The following is a 14,882-nucleotide window of genomic DNA, read 5'->3' on the forward strand; positions in this document are numbered from 1 at the left end:
AATGCAACCCTAGTTCAGGTTAAAGAGGAAAGTAAAGTAGTTTAAGACAAAGAGCAAATCATTTTCATAGTTACACTTTTGAATGTATACATTTGCATTGGAAATTAGACTCACTTCTGTGAACAAAAATTCCACCTCTGTAAAACAAAAAGAATTCCTCGTCAGTAGAGGGCTACACTGTGCACGGGTCAGCCTTGAAAAGAAAGTCTGGACTTCAGGCATATCCAGCTACGTGGATCAACAAGCAACCCCTTCAGATCCAGCAGCTTTGGTTTAATGGACGGAAACTTTGGCCTATTGTTCAAACGTACTTGCCAGCAACGAACAAGTAAGAATTTTAAAAATAAAGTGTGATACATGATATGAGCAATGTGCTTAAAGTCAGCGCCTTGATCCTTAAAAGCATCTCTATAAGCGACTTTACCTTAAAATGGGCAGTGCTTAAGTTACAAAAGATTCAACCCTTCAAGGCTGATTGGTTTCTTTATGATGGTTGAAGAAACAGTTCTGCTTCAGGAATTCAAAAGATGTATCAGGTTTAGTAGTAGATTTATTAGTTTGCTGTGATTTACAATAAGGTGATCGCGTCTGAACCAAGGAGACATCAAAACAAGTTTAGCCAAGAGGTTTATGGCTTCAAAGTCAAATTCCACAACCAGTGCCAGTCATTTGGGCAACTGAGGATTAGCAGACAAAAGATAAGCAGAGGCCAGGTGCTGCACTGATGGTTCAGAGACGGTGTTCCGAAGTGTCTTCTCTTACAGCAATTTCCTTTTCTCAAACTCCTGCAAATAGCACACAGACATTACATGTAGGGAAAAAAAAAAAAAAGGGGGTTTACTAATATTATAAATTACTTTCTATTTACTGTACTAAATTGAATTTTAGGAATTAAAAAACTGGAATTAGAAAGTAAATTAAAAAGCGTGTAATGTGTGCAAGTACTCTCCCACCTCACATTAACTCACTGGCTATGAAAAACCAGTAGCTCTAGATTGCGGTCAGTGCACCACACTCAGACTGCAATGCTGTCAAGGCACAGGAAAACAGGCCTGAAAAACACTAATTCTGTATAGAAACTGCACCAGGATCCTTATAGTAAAGGATTCAAGCCAGGAAAGAAATAAAGATTTTTGGTTTAGTACAGGAAAAAAAAAAAAACAACAACAGAAAAAGGGAAGACTCGCACAGCAGCCTGTGAAGGTGCTATTATGCAGTCATCATTGGAAAAAAAGATAACTAGCACAGCTGAATTACGCATTTCCTCTAGCTATGAAACAGTGCCTTTTTTTGGAGATGAATTAAGAAAAATGGCAATAAACCTATTTCATACAGAAGTTTCTCAGCTGTATGCATTCAGCCATAATTCCAAATTAGTACTTAAAAGAGACATGCCTATATGCCAGGGCTTTCCTCCTTCAAAGACTGTACTTTCAAAGAGTGTTTTATTATTTTAAATTAACTTGGGTTCTTTGCTTCCTCAGATAGCATCCGGAAAAGACAATTCAACAAGTTGTTGCAAAAGCAGCTAAGCGTAATCATTTCTATATTTTGCTGTTTATTTTCCTATAAAGTTGTACTATACACACTACTTGTGCAGATCATCTAAGTAATAACTGCAGCTATTTCAGTCACTAGACTTCTGATGTTTAACCAAGCTTAGAGCAACAGAATATTTGGGTGAGAGATGTACTACCATTCCCTCAAAAGTAGACTCCTGCTCTGGATGAGTGCATATACCAGTTTCCAGGTAACGAACCTTGTAGATGGTGCTACCTAGCTGAGCAGGGGACATGCTGACCACGACACCAGCACTCTGAAGAGCTGCTATCTTCTCTTTAGCTCCACCCTTTCCACCAGCAATGATTGCTCCAGCATGACCCATCCGCCTGCCTGGAGGAGCAGTCAGACCAGCAATGAATGACACTACTGGCTTGGCATTTGGACCCTGTGAATAAAGAAAATATACGGAGTTACACGGGGGAGAGCAAGATGAAAAGCAATTCTAGATGGCAGGTTAACAAAAAAAAAAAGCATCAACTAGGCAGGCAAAGATATCAAAGAGCTAGAAACCTCAGACAACGTGGAACCACTAGTCTGAAGATAACTCCTCCTGATTAACTGTGTCAACCAGAAGCAATCATGAACTTTAAGACAGCTCTTTACAGAACCATGTATATTACCAAAAAAATGTTCCCTACAAATATCATTACAGGACTAAGAATCTGAAGCTGACACTGCTCTGCTGTTAGAATTGAAATTGGAAGCTTCAATCATGATAAATCATTCTCTTTAATATGAGTATAATCGCCGTTTCTCTTTTGTTCTTTTGTCAGTGCAGGTTAGAAACTGTACCAAGCTTTCTTGACATGGCAGAGGATGGTTAACCACCAAGGCATCTGGGAGCAAGTTCTTTAAGACTTACAGAATTATTTTCTTTCAAAAATGCTGCTGCATCTTCTTCAGCATTTCCTCCAATCTCCCCAATCAGTATGATCCCCTCAGTATGAGGATCCTTCAGGAAGACATCAAGGCAGTCAATAAAATTAGTTCCATTGAAGGGATCACCTCCAATCCCTGAAAAAAACGTGAAACCACAGAAAGGTAACTCTAGATAACACTACATTTACATTAATAGTTTCAAAGTGAATTTCAGCATGAAGAGCAGTTCCCAAAGGCTTAAAAGAGGGACAGCTCTCAGAGTACCAAGTTCCTGCTACAAATCTGTCTCCTCCGCTATCGTACAGAAAGCCTGATATCCTAAGTTAACATCTATGACCTTTCAAACCATAAGCAAAACAGCACACCTTATACAGAGACCCTATACAATACACAACAGGGGCGAGACTCCAGCTCTATAAATTTGCTGTAAGAAAATGTGAGTTAGCCAACTTGCTTAACATACCCAAGCAAATGCCTAAGAAAGCCCTATCCCTTTTTAATACTAAACATTTTAGAACACGACCTAGTGGGAGGTGTCCCTGACCATGGCGGGGGGGTTGGAACTAGATGATTTATAAGGGTCCCTTCCAAACCAAACCATTCTGTGTTTTTCTGTGTGTTGGCAGTTCTCTGCTCAAAACTGTTTCCTAGGCTGTTATTAATCTGACAAGGAAATGATATCAGAGAAGGGGGATATTCTTCACAGCAGCTAGGGATCTAATTTCTCAGTATAATAAGAAATGATTCAGCTATTTCTATGCTTGCAAAAAAATAATTTAATTTGGAATTGTTCCTGTGAAGAAGAAGCAGATTAGACTAGGTACAGCAAGCTGCTCCTGAGGAAACCTACCAACACAGAAAGACTGCCCCAATCCAACTTGCGTCGTCTGATGAACAGCTTCATAGGTCAGGGTTCCAGATCTTGACACAATACCTTTAGGGAAGAAACAGAAATAAACTTAACACTAATGTAGCTAAGTGCATGACTAGAGGTAGCTGTTCTTGCATTCATGAAAATCACCTTAATAAACTGAATGTGAGATGTCAAGTTTTCCAGCTATCCTTGCCAAAAGATGAAAACTCTATGTAAAATTATATCTGTACAATTTCTTGGTTAGCACTCTTAATACTGAATTGTAAACAGACTAACAGGCTTGCCCAGCAAGCCAGTTATATTGGGTAAGATAGCACTCCTCACGCTACAGCTTTACCAGGAGAGAAAACTGAAAACAAAACAGAATTTCTTGTCCTGTATACAAGTAGCTTATGCGCTGAACTTAAAGCAGGGTTGCAGCTGAACAGTTAACAAAATAATTCAGTATTAATTGTATCTCCAGTATTGCTAGGCACAAGAGATCCTCCAGAATGGAAACGCACTGCATAATTCAAGTTACCACTATTAAGGTAGTCATTGCTGCAACTTAACTGCTCTGCGATACACATTTAACATTCACATTCCAGTATTACAAGAGACCACAACCTAGCCAGGCCTAACCAGATTTTCTACAGCAAAGGTTATGTGCTGAATCCTAGATCAGGAGCAAAAAAATCCTTGCATGTTTTTGTTCGTTTTTCAAAGTCAAGATTTTTGTTAACACTCCAAGAGGGAAGTTTTCCAGGAAAAACAGACATTGTCTTCCGTCTATTTCAAGCCATTTAACAAGCAATGTAATTAGTGTATTGCACGAACAGAGGAAAAATGCACCATTAGACTAACAAGCTTAGTTTTATCTACAGTTTATACTGTTGCACAGTGCAGATGTCTACTAGCAAAGAAGTTTTTTTCTCACTACATTTGCAAAAGGCTTCCTGTTTACTATGTTTCAGATTTCATGAAAGAAGCATACAGAGGTCCTAAGACTGTGGCTATTTTTATAGCTTGCATCCCAAGATTATCAAATGGTTCTTGGACGCCTCACAGTAAGAGAAAGCTGGGGAGCATATCACTAAAGGTCATAGTGTTAAATGAAGCTGGGACGATGGCAAAGTTCACATCTTTACTCCCTGATTCTTGGATCACCATTGAAAATGTTTCTATTAGGCCAACTGGATTTAAAATATTCTTTTGTGCTTGTGGTGCCTTGCATTCAGATTCTCCTGTCTTGTGACGGTAAGATATTTCAAGTAGACACAGAAAATCTTAACAGAACTTTGATTCAGAATGAAGATCGAGGTAACGTCAGCTATCTTTTACAGTCATAGAGCAATGGCTTGATGTAATCTACAAAGGGGATACCCACAGTAGTCTGATTTTTCAATTTCAGGTTTGACATGAGCATTAATGTTTCCTCCAGCATACATTAGGTACTGTTATTCTAAAGAGTTCCTCATGTTTGAAAAACTGTCCTGAGTACACTTAGCTTAAGAGCACTGAACAGCTTTTCCCACAGCAAACACACTTTTCACAAGAAAAAAAAATGATAATGCTGTGAAGGGTACCTCCTCCTCCAGAGGAGGGCCACAACAATGATCCAAGGGCTGGAACGCCTCTCCTGTGGGAACAGGCTGAGGGAGTTGGGGTTGTTCAGCCAGGAGAAGAGAAGGCCCCAGGGAGACCTCACAGCAGGCTGCCAGTGCCTAAAGGGGGCTGCAGGAAAGCTGGGAAGGGACTCTGTGTCAGGGGTGTGGTGACAGGACAAGGGGGAATGGTTTTAAACTAAAAGAGGGTGGGTTTAGATTAGATGTAAGGAAGAAATTCTTTACTGTGAGGGTGGTGAGGCACTGGCACAGGTTACCCAGAGAAGCTGTGGCTGCCCCATCCCTAGAGGTGTTCAAGGCCAGGCTGGATGGGGCTTTGGGCAGCCTTATCTAGTAGGAGGTGTCCCTGCCCATGGCAGGGGGCCGGTACTGGGTGATCTTTAAGGTCCCTTCCAACCCAACCCATTCTGTGATGTTATGATTCTGTGTTCAAGTTAACCTCACCACCCCACTGACAGATAATGGCAGCATATGCTGTTTACAACCTTTCTAAAGCTCTATGTATTAAAATATCAATGCATGTTTTGGAACAATTTTCTTGATTTTTCAAATAATGTAATGCAGGAGCTATAATCCAGTTGTTATTTCTATAGTTTAGGACAAGGAACCACCAGAAATCAGGACATGACACTTGCATGCAACAGGGTGTGCAACTACCTTATGATTATGAACAAGTCACTGCCCCTCTCACCTCAACTTCCCTGTCTGAGAAGTGGCTGTGTCTGCCAATTCCACTCACCATGGTATAACTGCCTAACTTGTCATGTTATGAACTTCTTGGTAATCTCTTCATTTTGTGGTGATACTGAGCTCACGCTAGGCGTAGGATCCCAGTCATAGAAGCATTAAGGTTGGAAAAGAAGTCCTCAGAAGCCAAGCTGTTGGAGGGATTAGTATTTGGGAGCCCACTCAAACCCCAAGGTAAATGGACGTACACTCAAATTAAGAATAGTAGTGTACCAAACTTTACTTTTAGATAATGCATAGATATTCAAAAACTCACCAATTCTTCCCTTCTTGTGAATGTGACCAGGCATGATACCGATTTTACATTCTCCAGGCTAAAGAAAGAGTGGGAGAAGTGAGATGGAACATTTAAACCATCACTAAGAACGGTCCAGCTTTGGAGCAAATCCAGAATTCACTTACATTGATGACACCAGGACAATTCGGGCCCACGAGTCGAGTCTTACCCTGCCGAACCAGTCTGTGTTTAACCCGAACCATGTCCTGCTGGGGAATACCTTCAGTAATGCAAACAACTAAGGCCATTTCTGCATCGATTGCTTCATTGATCGCAGCAGCAGCAAATGGAGGAGGTACATATATAACAGTAGCAGAAGCACCAGTTTGTTCTTTGGCCTACGAGGAGGATAAAAAAAAAAGGTATCAAACATTTAGTGGGCCCAAAGAGAACTTCTGACAACTAGTCATTTAAAATATGTCCACTCCAAATATAAATCAAGTAAATAGATATATACTGATTTACTATAATCAACGCAAGTGTTAAATTCACTGAAGACAGACACACAGAGCGTAACCTGAGACCTAAGTACTGGCTGAGAAGGATCTCCCCGACAAACAACGCCACAAACACCCTTTGATAATAGTTGCTACGATTTCATCATATGCACCAGAATCAATCAGAAACTAGTTACGGGCATAAAACAAACATATTATGAAGAAAGTTAAAAAGTCATTTGCGTTACTGAGCATCTGTACTCTGAACTTCCCAATGGAAGGCAAACTCATGTTTGACCACAGTGAAAGCCACTTTTAGAAGGCATCTATTTCATTGCTTCCACAGTGACATCCATGGTTCAAATATTTTGTCTCTTCAGTATGAGGAATGCAATAAGGAGGCCTTCAGCAGCATTAGCTCTTGTATTAAGCCACCTGGTCCTCCAGTCATCGCTGCAAATTACCTCCTTCACAGAATTAAACACAGGCAGACCCAGATGAGTTTTTCCACCTTTCCCTGGAGAAATTCCTCCCACTAGATTGGTGCCATAGTCCAATGCCTGCTGGCTGTGAAAGGTGCCCTATGAGAGAGAGAGAGAATGAGTAAAGTTAAAATGCATACAATAACAAAGTAAATGTAGCAAAAAAAGGTTTTGATGACATTTGTAATTCTGAAAGCAATTCATTGCACTTAAACTTTACAATGAGAAGAGGAGATTTCACAGGAGGAGATACAGCCAGCCGTTTTGAAGAACATACCAACATGTTTTATAAGGATTCAAAATATGCCATGCTTTTTGCTTTTAAATCGGAGCACTGTGGTTGCACACTCAAGAATGGTTTGTTCTGTGTTGCTAATACACCAGCAGACATAGCAACCACATTTTCATCTTCCACATCAATTATGGCAGATGACAAATACATTAATCAAGCAGAAGAAATTAGCATTCTCGTCCATGACTAGCTGACAGACTTAGCAAAAGCAGTCTTCTTCCCTTGCAAATGTGTAAGAGTCAATGTGAAAAAAAATTAAGTATCCTGAAATTAAAACTTTTTTTTTTTCATAGCCATTGATATTCAAAGGCTTTTGTGAAAGAGGCACTTTGAGAACTGTAAGGTTTTTGTAGTTTTTTGCAAGTCTCCCTTTACAAAGGAACCCTTTCAGTTATGTACAGCTTAAGGCTTAAGACCAAAGCCAACCACAAAAATCAAGTCATCATGGAGACGACAAAAAAAAAAAAAAAAAGTGTTTTAAGTTTTAAGCTTGTACAGTAGTGGGAAAAAAAATCTAGTTTATCGAATTTCAGAAAAAGGGTATTTGGACAGAAGAATGGGAAACCACAGAGCTGAAAGGATCTTCTTGATCACAAAGTCCTGTTTCCTAACAACACAGACAAGGCCAGCACATCATCTCTTTTATATGTTACTATGTTTTGCGGCCAATTAACTTTCTGCACTGAAAGGGTGACAGAAGAAACAGTTCATATACATACCTGTTTGCCTGTAAAACCCTGACAGATAACCTTTGTATTTTTGTTAATATACAGATTTTTCCTCGATGCCGAGTAGGAGCAGTGTCGTACTCCATTCTGGTGCACTAGAGGAAGAAAGCAAGGAGAGAGCAAACCATTAATCAACTGCCTCGTTATGCTCTAAGTTAAAAAATGTCCTATCAAGTCAGCGCATGTATATTTACGCTTACAAGAAAAGATGAGTTGATCCTGTAGCTCCTGTTTTTAAAAGTAGCCCTGAAAGTCACAAGCATTTATGAACTTTTATTCTAAGATAGGAAACAGCTGTAGTTCACGCTCTCGTTGTGGCTGCTCGGTTTGCCGGGAATCAGACGTTGGGTACTGAACATCCGAGCTCCAGACAAGACACATCACAAACATCTTAACCACTGCTTTCATTTGTGAACGACCACGTCTCTGTCTCCTAACAACTTCTACAAAGAGGCAAAGCAGAACTAAGATCCTGATATCCCAGAGGCTCTACACCTTGTGCAAACACAGCACAGCCCCTGCAGACACCGAGAGATCTCGACACGGCCACAGGACCCCCAGGCCTAACTGCAAGCAGGGCACACAGCAAGAGATCTTTCCCCAGCAGATGCTGAGCCACGGGAGCTTGTACATCGCAGCTTTCAATGCACTTGGGCTCTTGAAGAAATACGGCCCTCTGGATACTCCGCTGAAACAGTTTTCAACTTAGTTCTCACAACTCTGGTCTTGTAAACACCGCTCGCACACAAAAGTAACACAACTGTAGAAAAATGGCACAGTGAATGCTGGTTTCAAGAAGAAAAGGAGAATGACTGCCACTCTGCTGAAGGGAAAAATGGGGCATTATCAAATGATTAAAAAAGAAAAGCGTAGAAGAGCCCAACGCAAGAAAGCCTGAGACAGCCGGTAAGGAGGAAAAAGAGGTCTTGTGGCACAAAAAGGATGCACTCACTACCACGAGCTTTCACAAAGGCCAGGGTTTTGAGGGGATCAGAACTGATTCACTTCCTGCAAGCATTTTCGATAAAGGCACAAAATGCGGTCTATAGTGAGGGTAGAAGAGTGCAATCCTCATACAAACACTGACACTAGTATGGTACTACACACATCATGAGCTAATTTAAAACTCTTCCACTTTGGATTTGCAGAAATAAAAACTGAAGTCGAAATAAAAACACAGAGGTTTTGAATCGGGATCCCTGGATTGTTCCACATACCTGCTCAGGCATGCCTGATCCAGCGGGAGTTGAGTTGTTTTTATTTTAGTGTTTAGTTTCTTACAAAGGAAGCAAATACTACTAAGATGAAAAAAAAAAAAAAAAAAAAGAAAAGTATTCTTCAACATAAACTGTTGATGCACAGAATTTGAGATGACTGTTAGCAGGACACACTCAGTGATTTTAGTATTAAAAAAAAGCAAACAGTCATTTCTTTCTCCATACCATGAAAGCAATTCTACAGTCCCAGCTCAGCTGCCCATTCCGTACCTATTTTCAGCTATTTATAACCTTTCACAGAAAGGTTTTCAAAAGCTTAAGTTTGTCGATTCTCAGTTTTCAGAAGACTATACAGACATACATTTCAGGGATAAGAATCTTTAGTGCCTTTTATAAGCTATCAAGTACCCGAAAAAAAGATATTTATTCCCACGCACTGATAACTGAAAAACAGCTTAAACGCCACGCTTTTTCTGGATTTACTCTTAAAAACTGTATATGCTTCATACATGAGTGAAGAGCCTATATTCAGAAAAAAATACAGCTGGTTCAGAAGAAGCTGGCTAGGGCAGAGCAGTTGGCTGTATCCAGAGAGAGGCAGCTTAGCCTGGCACGTGTCTGGGGAGCAATATATTTTGGAAGAAATTTAAAAAAAAAAAAATCACCTTGCACTTTCTGGGCTGGCTTTGGTTGAGATTTTATTTATTTTTGTAACTGGCACAATACAGCTCTGTATTTCTCTCCATGGCCTCATCTGAAGCAGAAAGGTTTGGCCCTGGCTAGCAGCACAGTTGGACCTGCAGAGAAATCGGTGGAGACGAGGTTTGGCTATATATATGGGGCACTAGCAGCAAGCCCTGAGTGCAAACAGCTGGCAATTTAAACCGCTAATGGCAATTTAAATAGCTAAGACAGATATAAGATGAGAAGGAAACAGGTGGAATATTGAAATGGCACGCCTAAGTTCACAGCAGGTAAGGCAGAAATAGAATCAAAGGCTCAGTTTCCAGCTAGGACCTTTATTCACGAGCGGCTCCCAACTCCTGCAGGCAATTGCTTTGGTGCCTGAGTGTAAATGTATGTGCCTTCAAGAAGGCAGGACAAGAAACGATTTGCTCTTCTGCTTACAAAGCTTCAGCAATGAGCCAGGAAAAGCCAAACTCCTTGCGGATGCTATTTTAATGGGCAGCTCTCGCTTACAGGCCAAGTTACAAAGGTGCAGGCTCCACGCGAAGCCATAAAGCACAAGGACAAGTCTTAACAGTTGCAGATCTTATCGAAAGCACGGTGGAAACGCTGCATTTTGTCAAATCAGAGGCCCAACATTAACAAAACCGTGTTCAGCCAAGGCCTGTAATGCACTCACTGCAGCTCAAGTAGCGGGACAACCTGGTTACCTTCACTTCTTGAAAGAAACCTCACAGCAGCAATTCACGTCTTACAACTAAAAAGCCTTTCTAGAAAAACATGCTCCTACTTAGCATTGAGTGCAAACATCAATTTACATGCTTAAAGGAAAATTAACCCATTTGCAAGATATTTTAAGTTACACATCAAATGTAAATACTGTTTTTTGCAGCATTTCAGGCCCTCTTGCAGCAGTATCTCCAAGTCCAGCCCTTACTTAAAATGGCACAACCCAAGCCACCTTCGCCCAGATGAGAGCCAGCTGACCGTGCAGGTACTAAATCTCTTCCTCAACTTTACAGAGTTGAAGATTTGTTATTTTCAGGACCTCCCACAAGACTCCCTAGAGCTACAGGCAGGAGTCCAAGTCAAAGTGCTTCCTTCTTGCCCACGTTTATTGTGGAGGAAAAAATGTCTGGAAGCTGAGGTAGCACCTGAAGGTGCTCACAAAATGAGCACAATATAAAAACAAGGTAAAGGAGGGCCCTGAGCAGACTCCTACACTGGCAGGAGACGGACAGGTAATAAATGAAATTGTCCCTCTATTGCTCCTTGAAATACCCCGAGGGCCTGGAGACGAAGGAGGATATTCCTTTTCCTATTACCATTACGGAAGGGAGGAAGAAAGCCTTAAAAAATGCATGGGCTCCAACACAAACAGGGAAAATGAACTTCAGTGCAGGGAAAGTCAGGGAGGGAGTCAAGTACAAAGAGTGCAAGGCAAAATACTATATAAGTTTGTTGCTCTTTTTTTTTTTTAATACACACACACTTTACTTTCCATCAGTTCTGAACCTTCAGCTTGTTTGTGAGAAATCCTTCCAATATTTCACACGCTGTTTAATTTGCCTCTTTACGAGCGTCTCCTTTCTCCTCCCTCTGCCTACAAACGCGTGGCCTGGAGAGCACAGAGCAGCAACTGCTCTGGGGAGTTTCTTACATTACAGGACAGACACTACAAATAAAGAAGTTTAGCAAAGGCCAAAGTACCACAGCAAATTTTAGAGTTCGCTGACTCAAAGTTTGATATTACAAGAAGATTTGACACCGTTCCTCATCACAGTCCTTCCTTCAGTTGTGATGATCATGATCAGGTTGTACGTGCACATTCACACACGCGGTTGTATTCTGGACAATCCTTTCTCAAACCTGTCTAAATTCATCCTGAAAGGTATCGGCTGCAATACTAGAAGATGATCCTCAGTGACAAAGAAGTTTTCATGCTGTTGAGGGATTGCCAAAATATCTTACTCCTGGTCTTAAAGAGGATTATGAGCTCAGGGAAGGATTTCCAGCTATTGGTACCCAGCCTCTCTTCTCTCACCCTTCCCTTGCCAAATTCCTGTTAATTATGGAAAAGAAAAACAATCCACAAACATGGCATAGGGGTTGAGGAATTAAGCAAATTAACCAGTCTATAAAGGAGAGATGCAATGACAATGCTACAACGACCACGTTACACAAAAGCAAGCTGACAGACAAGTGACAATTAGAAAAATTTTATTTCTTTCAACACCTCTCTCTTCCCTAAGCAAAAATCCCCGCTTAGTGCCACGAACATCACTGGATACAGTCACAGGAAACACGATGTCATCTGAAAGAAAAGCTTTCTTCTCCCTAGCTTATGAAGTTGAAACTGCAAGCCCTCGAGGAAACAGGCACACTCTGCTCCGCACAGATCAAGTTCTTCTAAGACAACGAACTTTTTCCCATGTACACGGCACTAAGAAAGCGTGCAGCTAGCGAGCTTGCACAAAAGCAACAAACAAATCCTTCAGTGTGCGTCGTTATTTCTGCAGCACTTCTTTGCCAGGATTATTCACAAAATTTACTTTGATTATTTAATCTAAGAGCTCTCCAAAGCCTTCCAACTCGCCCAGAACATTCAAAAATCCCGACTCTTCAGTGATAATCAAGGTAAACTTAAGTCTTGGTCCATAAGCGAGCAGCGCTTTGAGCTGACCTTTGAGCAAGCCCTCACCACTTATTAACATATTGCATGGCTTGTTTTCACATTGTTTTCACAAATTCCTGAACTGAAACAGTGATACACACCCTGCAGGCTTGCCTCAGCAGTGTACCTACAAGAACTGATACTCTTTTGCAACAGAAAACACTAGAAAGTCACTATTTTAAATTGCCACTAAGAGATGTTAATTATTTGTTACTGAGACTGTTGTATGAACAAAGTCCAAACTTAATAAATTAAAAGACTGCCCAAACCTTAAGAGTATCAAACCAAAAACTGTTTCAAATGAAGAAGTGTTCCTTCTTACAGGACTTTCTTAAAAGTGTTTATAAACTGTTGCAAGCAGAAAACTTCCTGAATTACTGAGTCCACCTCCTTCCCCTAACCCCCAAAAAGCATCTTAAGCACTCTTCCCTAATCTCTTACTGCTACTTGTAAAGGGAAGAAAGTGGTTTTTTGAAGACATAAAACTGCACCCAAGATTAGCTTTGCTGGGGGCATAAATTAATCTAAGCTGGAGGTGCTTCGTTCTCATCTCCACCAGAACCAACCTGCATCAGACTCACGGGAGCCAGCTCAAAGAGCTGCCTGGCAGAGTCAGCCCCATGGGAAGGGGTATGGGAAAGGGTCCAGGAAGGAGTACTCGTGCTCCTACAGCTTCCTACTTGTGCTCATGGGGGACAGGAGGTAGGAAGGGGTGCCTGGGGCACGGTGGGTGCACCACAGGAACAATTTGGACCAGCTTAAAACGTCATAGGATCACGTCATGAATCCCTGACCTGCACGTTACCACAAGAAGCATAACGTTTTGCTTGCACGGAGATCCAGTGAAATCTGTTAAGTTTAACTTTGCCCGCTCGCTGTCAGATCCATGATTAACACACCATTTCCTCAGCTAAGATTCCACGAAACACCTCTTGTGCCTAGGCATACCCATACCAATTCCTGTAGCGAATGCAGCATTAGCTGCACATAATAAGCACAAAGAAAGAAAAACACTTTATTTAGTTTATTGTGATCTTCTCTACAACCCCTATAAAAGCTTTCAAGCTGAAGCGTTAGCTGCACATTGCTCGTGTTCTCTGTGCTTAAAGGCTAACGTTGTTACTCTTGACAACACAGACAACTTTATAGGGTCGTGCTTCAGTCTCAGGACAATTTAGGGACCTCAAGAGGCCTCTAGCCTGAAGAATCACTCAAAGCGACCAGACCCAACCCCACCACCACCTTCCTTGGGGAGCTCTGTGCATTTCCAGGGATGCAACAGAGAAAAAAAAAAGCTGCTGGGCTCCCCACCCAGCGTCTGACACCCCCCAACAGGAGGTCACCCTTCATCCTCAGGACCCCCTGTCACCCCCAAAGGCCCCCCCAAAGCCCCCCAAAACCCCCCCAACCCCTTTCCCTGGCAGCCACCCATACTGCTGCCCCCCCCCCCCCCCCCAAAACATGGGGCAGCCTCCCCCGGCTCCCCACCCGACGAGCCCCAGGCCCTTTAGGGCTGCACCCCGGGGGGACACCGAGCCCCACGCTGCCCCTCCCCAGCCCTCCCCCTCCACAAGCAGAGGACGCTGCGGGGCTGGAAGCAGAGCCCGGGCCTCCCCCCACCCCACACCCCCTCAGCGCATCCCCGCGGCCTAGCCCGGGGGGGGGGGTGGGGGGGGAGCAGGCCGCGGCGGCCGAGAGCGGTTGCCAAGAACCGGGAGGGCCCCGGAGCGCCGGAGGAGAGGGTTGGGGGGTCCCGGGGGAGCGCTACTCACGGCGGAGGAAGCGGCCGAGGAGCCGGGCGGCGCGGCAGTGAGCCATCGTCCCCTCGCAAGGACACCCGGCCCGCAGGCCCCGCTCGCCGCCTCAGCACTGCCCGCCCCGGCAGCGCGCGGGGGGTTGTGGGGGTTGTAGTCCGTCAGGCTCCCGGGGCAGAACGGCGCCGAGATACTCGTTCCGTGCTAAATTTTAGCTCCTAATTTGTGTTAAATTCCTTCAGAAGATGAGTTCTGGTGGGCCTGCAGGTGGCCCGGTACACTGCTAGGTCAGCAGTGGGGGTGAACGGCACGCTGCCTACACAGGGATTACTTGTTTGTCTTGGCTATAGCCACGAGTGCAAAAATAAGTAACATTTTCAGGGAAATGCTTCGGTAAACAACATAAGACACACACATCTTCGTTGGTAAATCTAATAAAATGCTCCTCTCTACATAACAGACCTCGTCTGTTACTAATTTTCAGGGCAACATGTGTAGGAATGCGGCACAGCCCACGTCCCGACCGCACCAAGCAAACTTTCAGTAAATTATACAATCACTGAAGGATTTGGCTTGGAAGGAACCCTAAAGCACAGCCAGTCCAACCCCCCACCATAGGCAGGGACACCTCCCAGCAGCCCAGGCTGCCCCCAGCCCCATCCAGCCT

General features: G+C 43.0%; 1 protein-coding gene across 1 annotated transcript; it reads right to left on the reverse strand.

Moving 5' to 3' along the window:
- Positions 1-532: 532 nt before the first annotated feature.
- On the reverse strand, positions 533-14,389 carry SUCLG1 (succinate-CoA ligase GDP/ADP-forming subunit alpha). The gene is made up of 9 exons (XM_048047345.2): positions 14,234-14,389; positions 7,875-7,978; positions 6,846-6,962; positions 6,070-6,282; positions 5,924-5,981; positions 3,293-3,376; positions 2,426-2,577; positions 1,760-1,948; positions 533-785 (listed from the first exon to the last, which is right to left on the reverse strand). Exons 1-9 carry the CDS (start codon positions 14,277-14,279, stop codon positions 759-761), a joined length of 990 nt encoding a protein of 329 aa, XP_047903302.1. The 5' UTR covers positions 14,280-14,389; the 3' UTR covers positions 533-758.
- Between the last annotated feature and the right edge of the window lie 493 nt (positions 14,390-14,882).

The sequence above is a fragment of the Anser cygnoides genome, chromosome 4, assembly GCF_040182565.1.
Source record: "Anser cygnoides isolate HZ-2024a breed goose chromosome 4, Taihu_goose_T2T_genome, whole genome shotgun sequence".
Taxonomy (NCBI): Eukaryota; Metazoa; Chordata; class Aves; order Anseriformes; family Anatidae; genus Anser; species Anser cygnoides.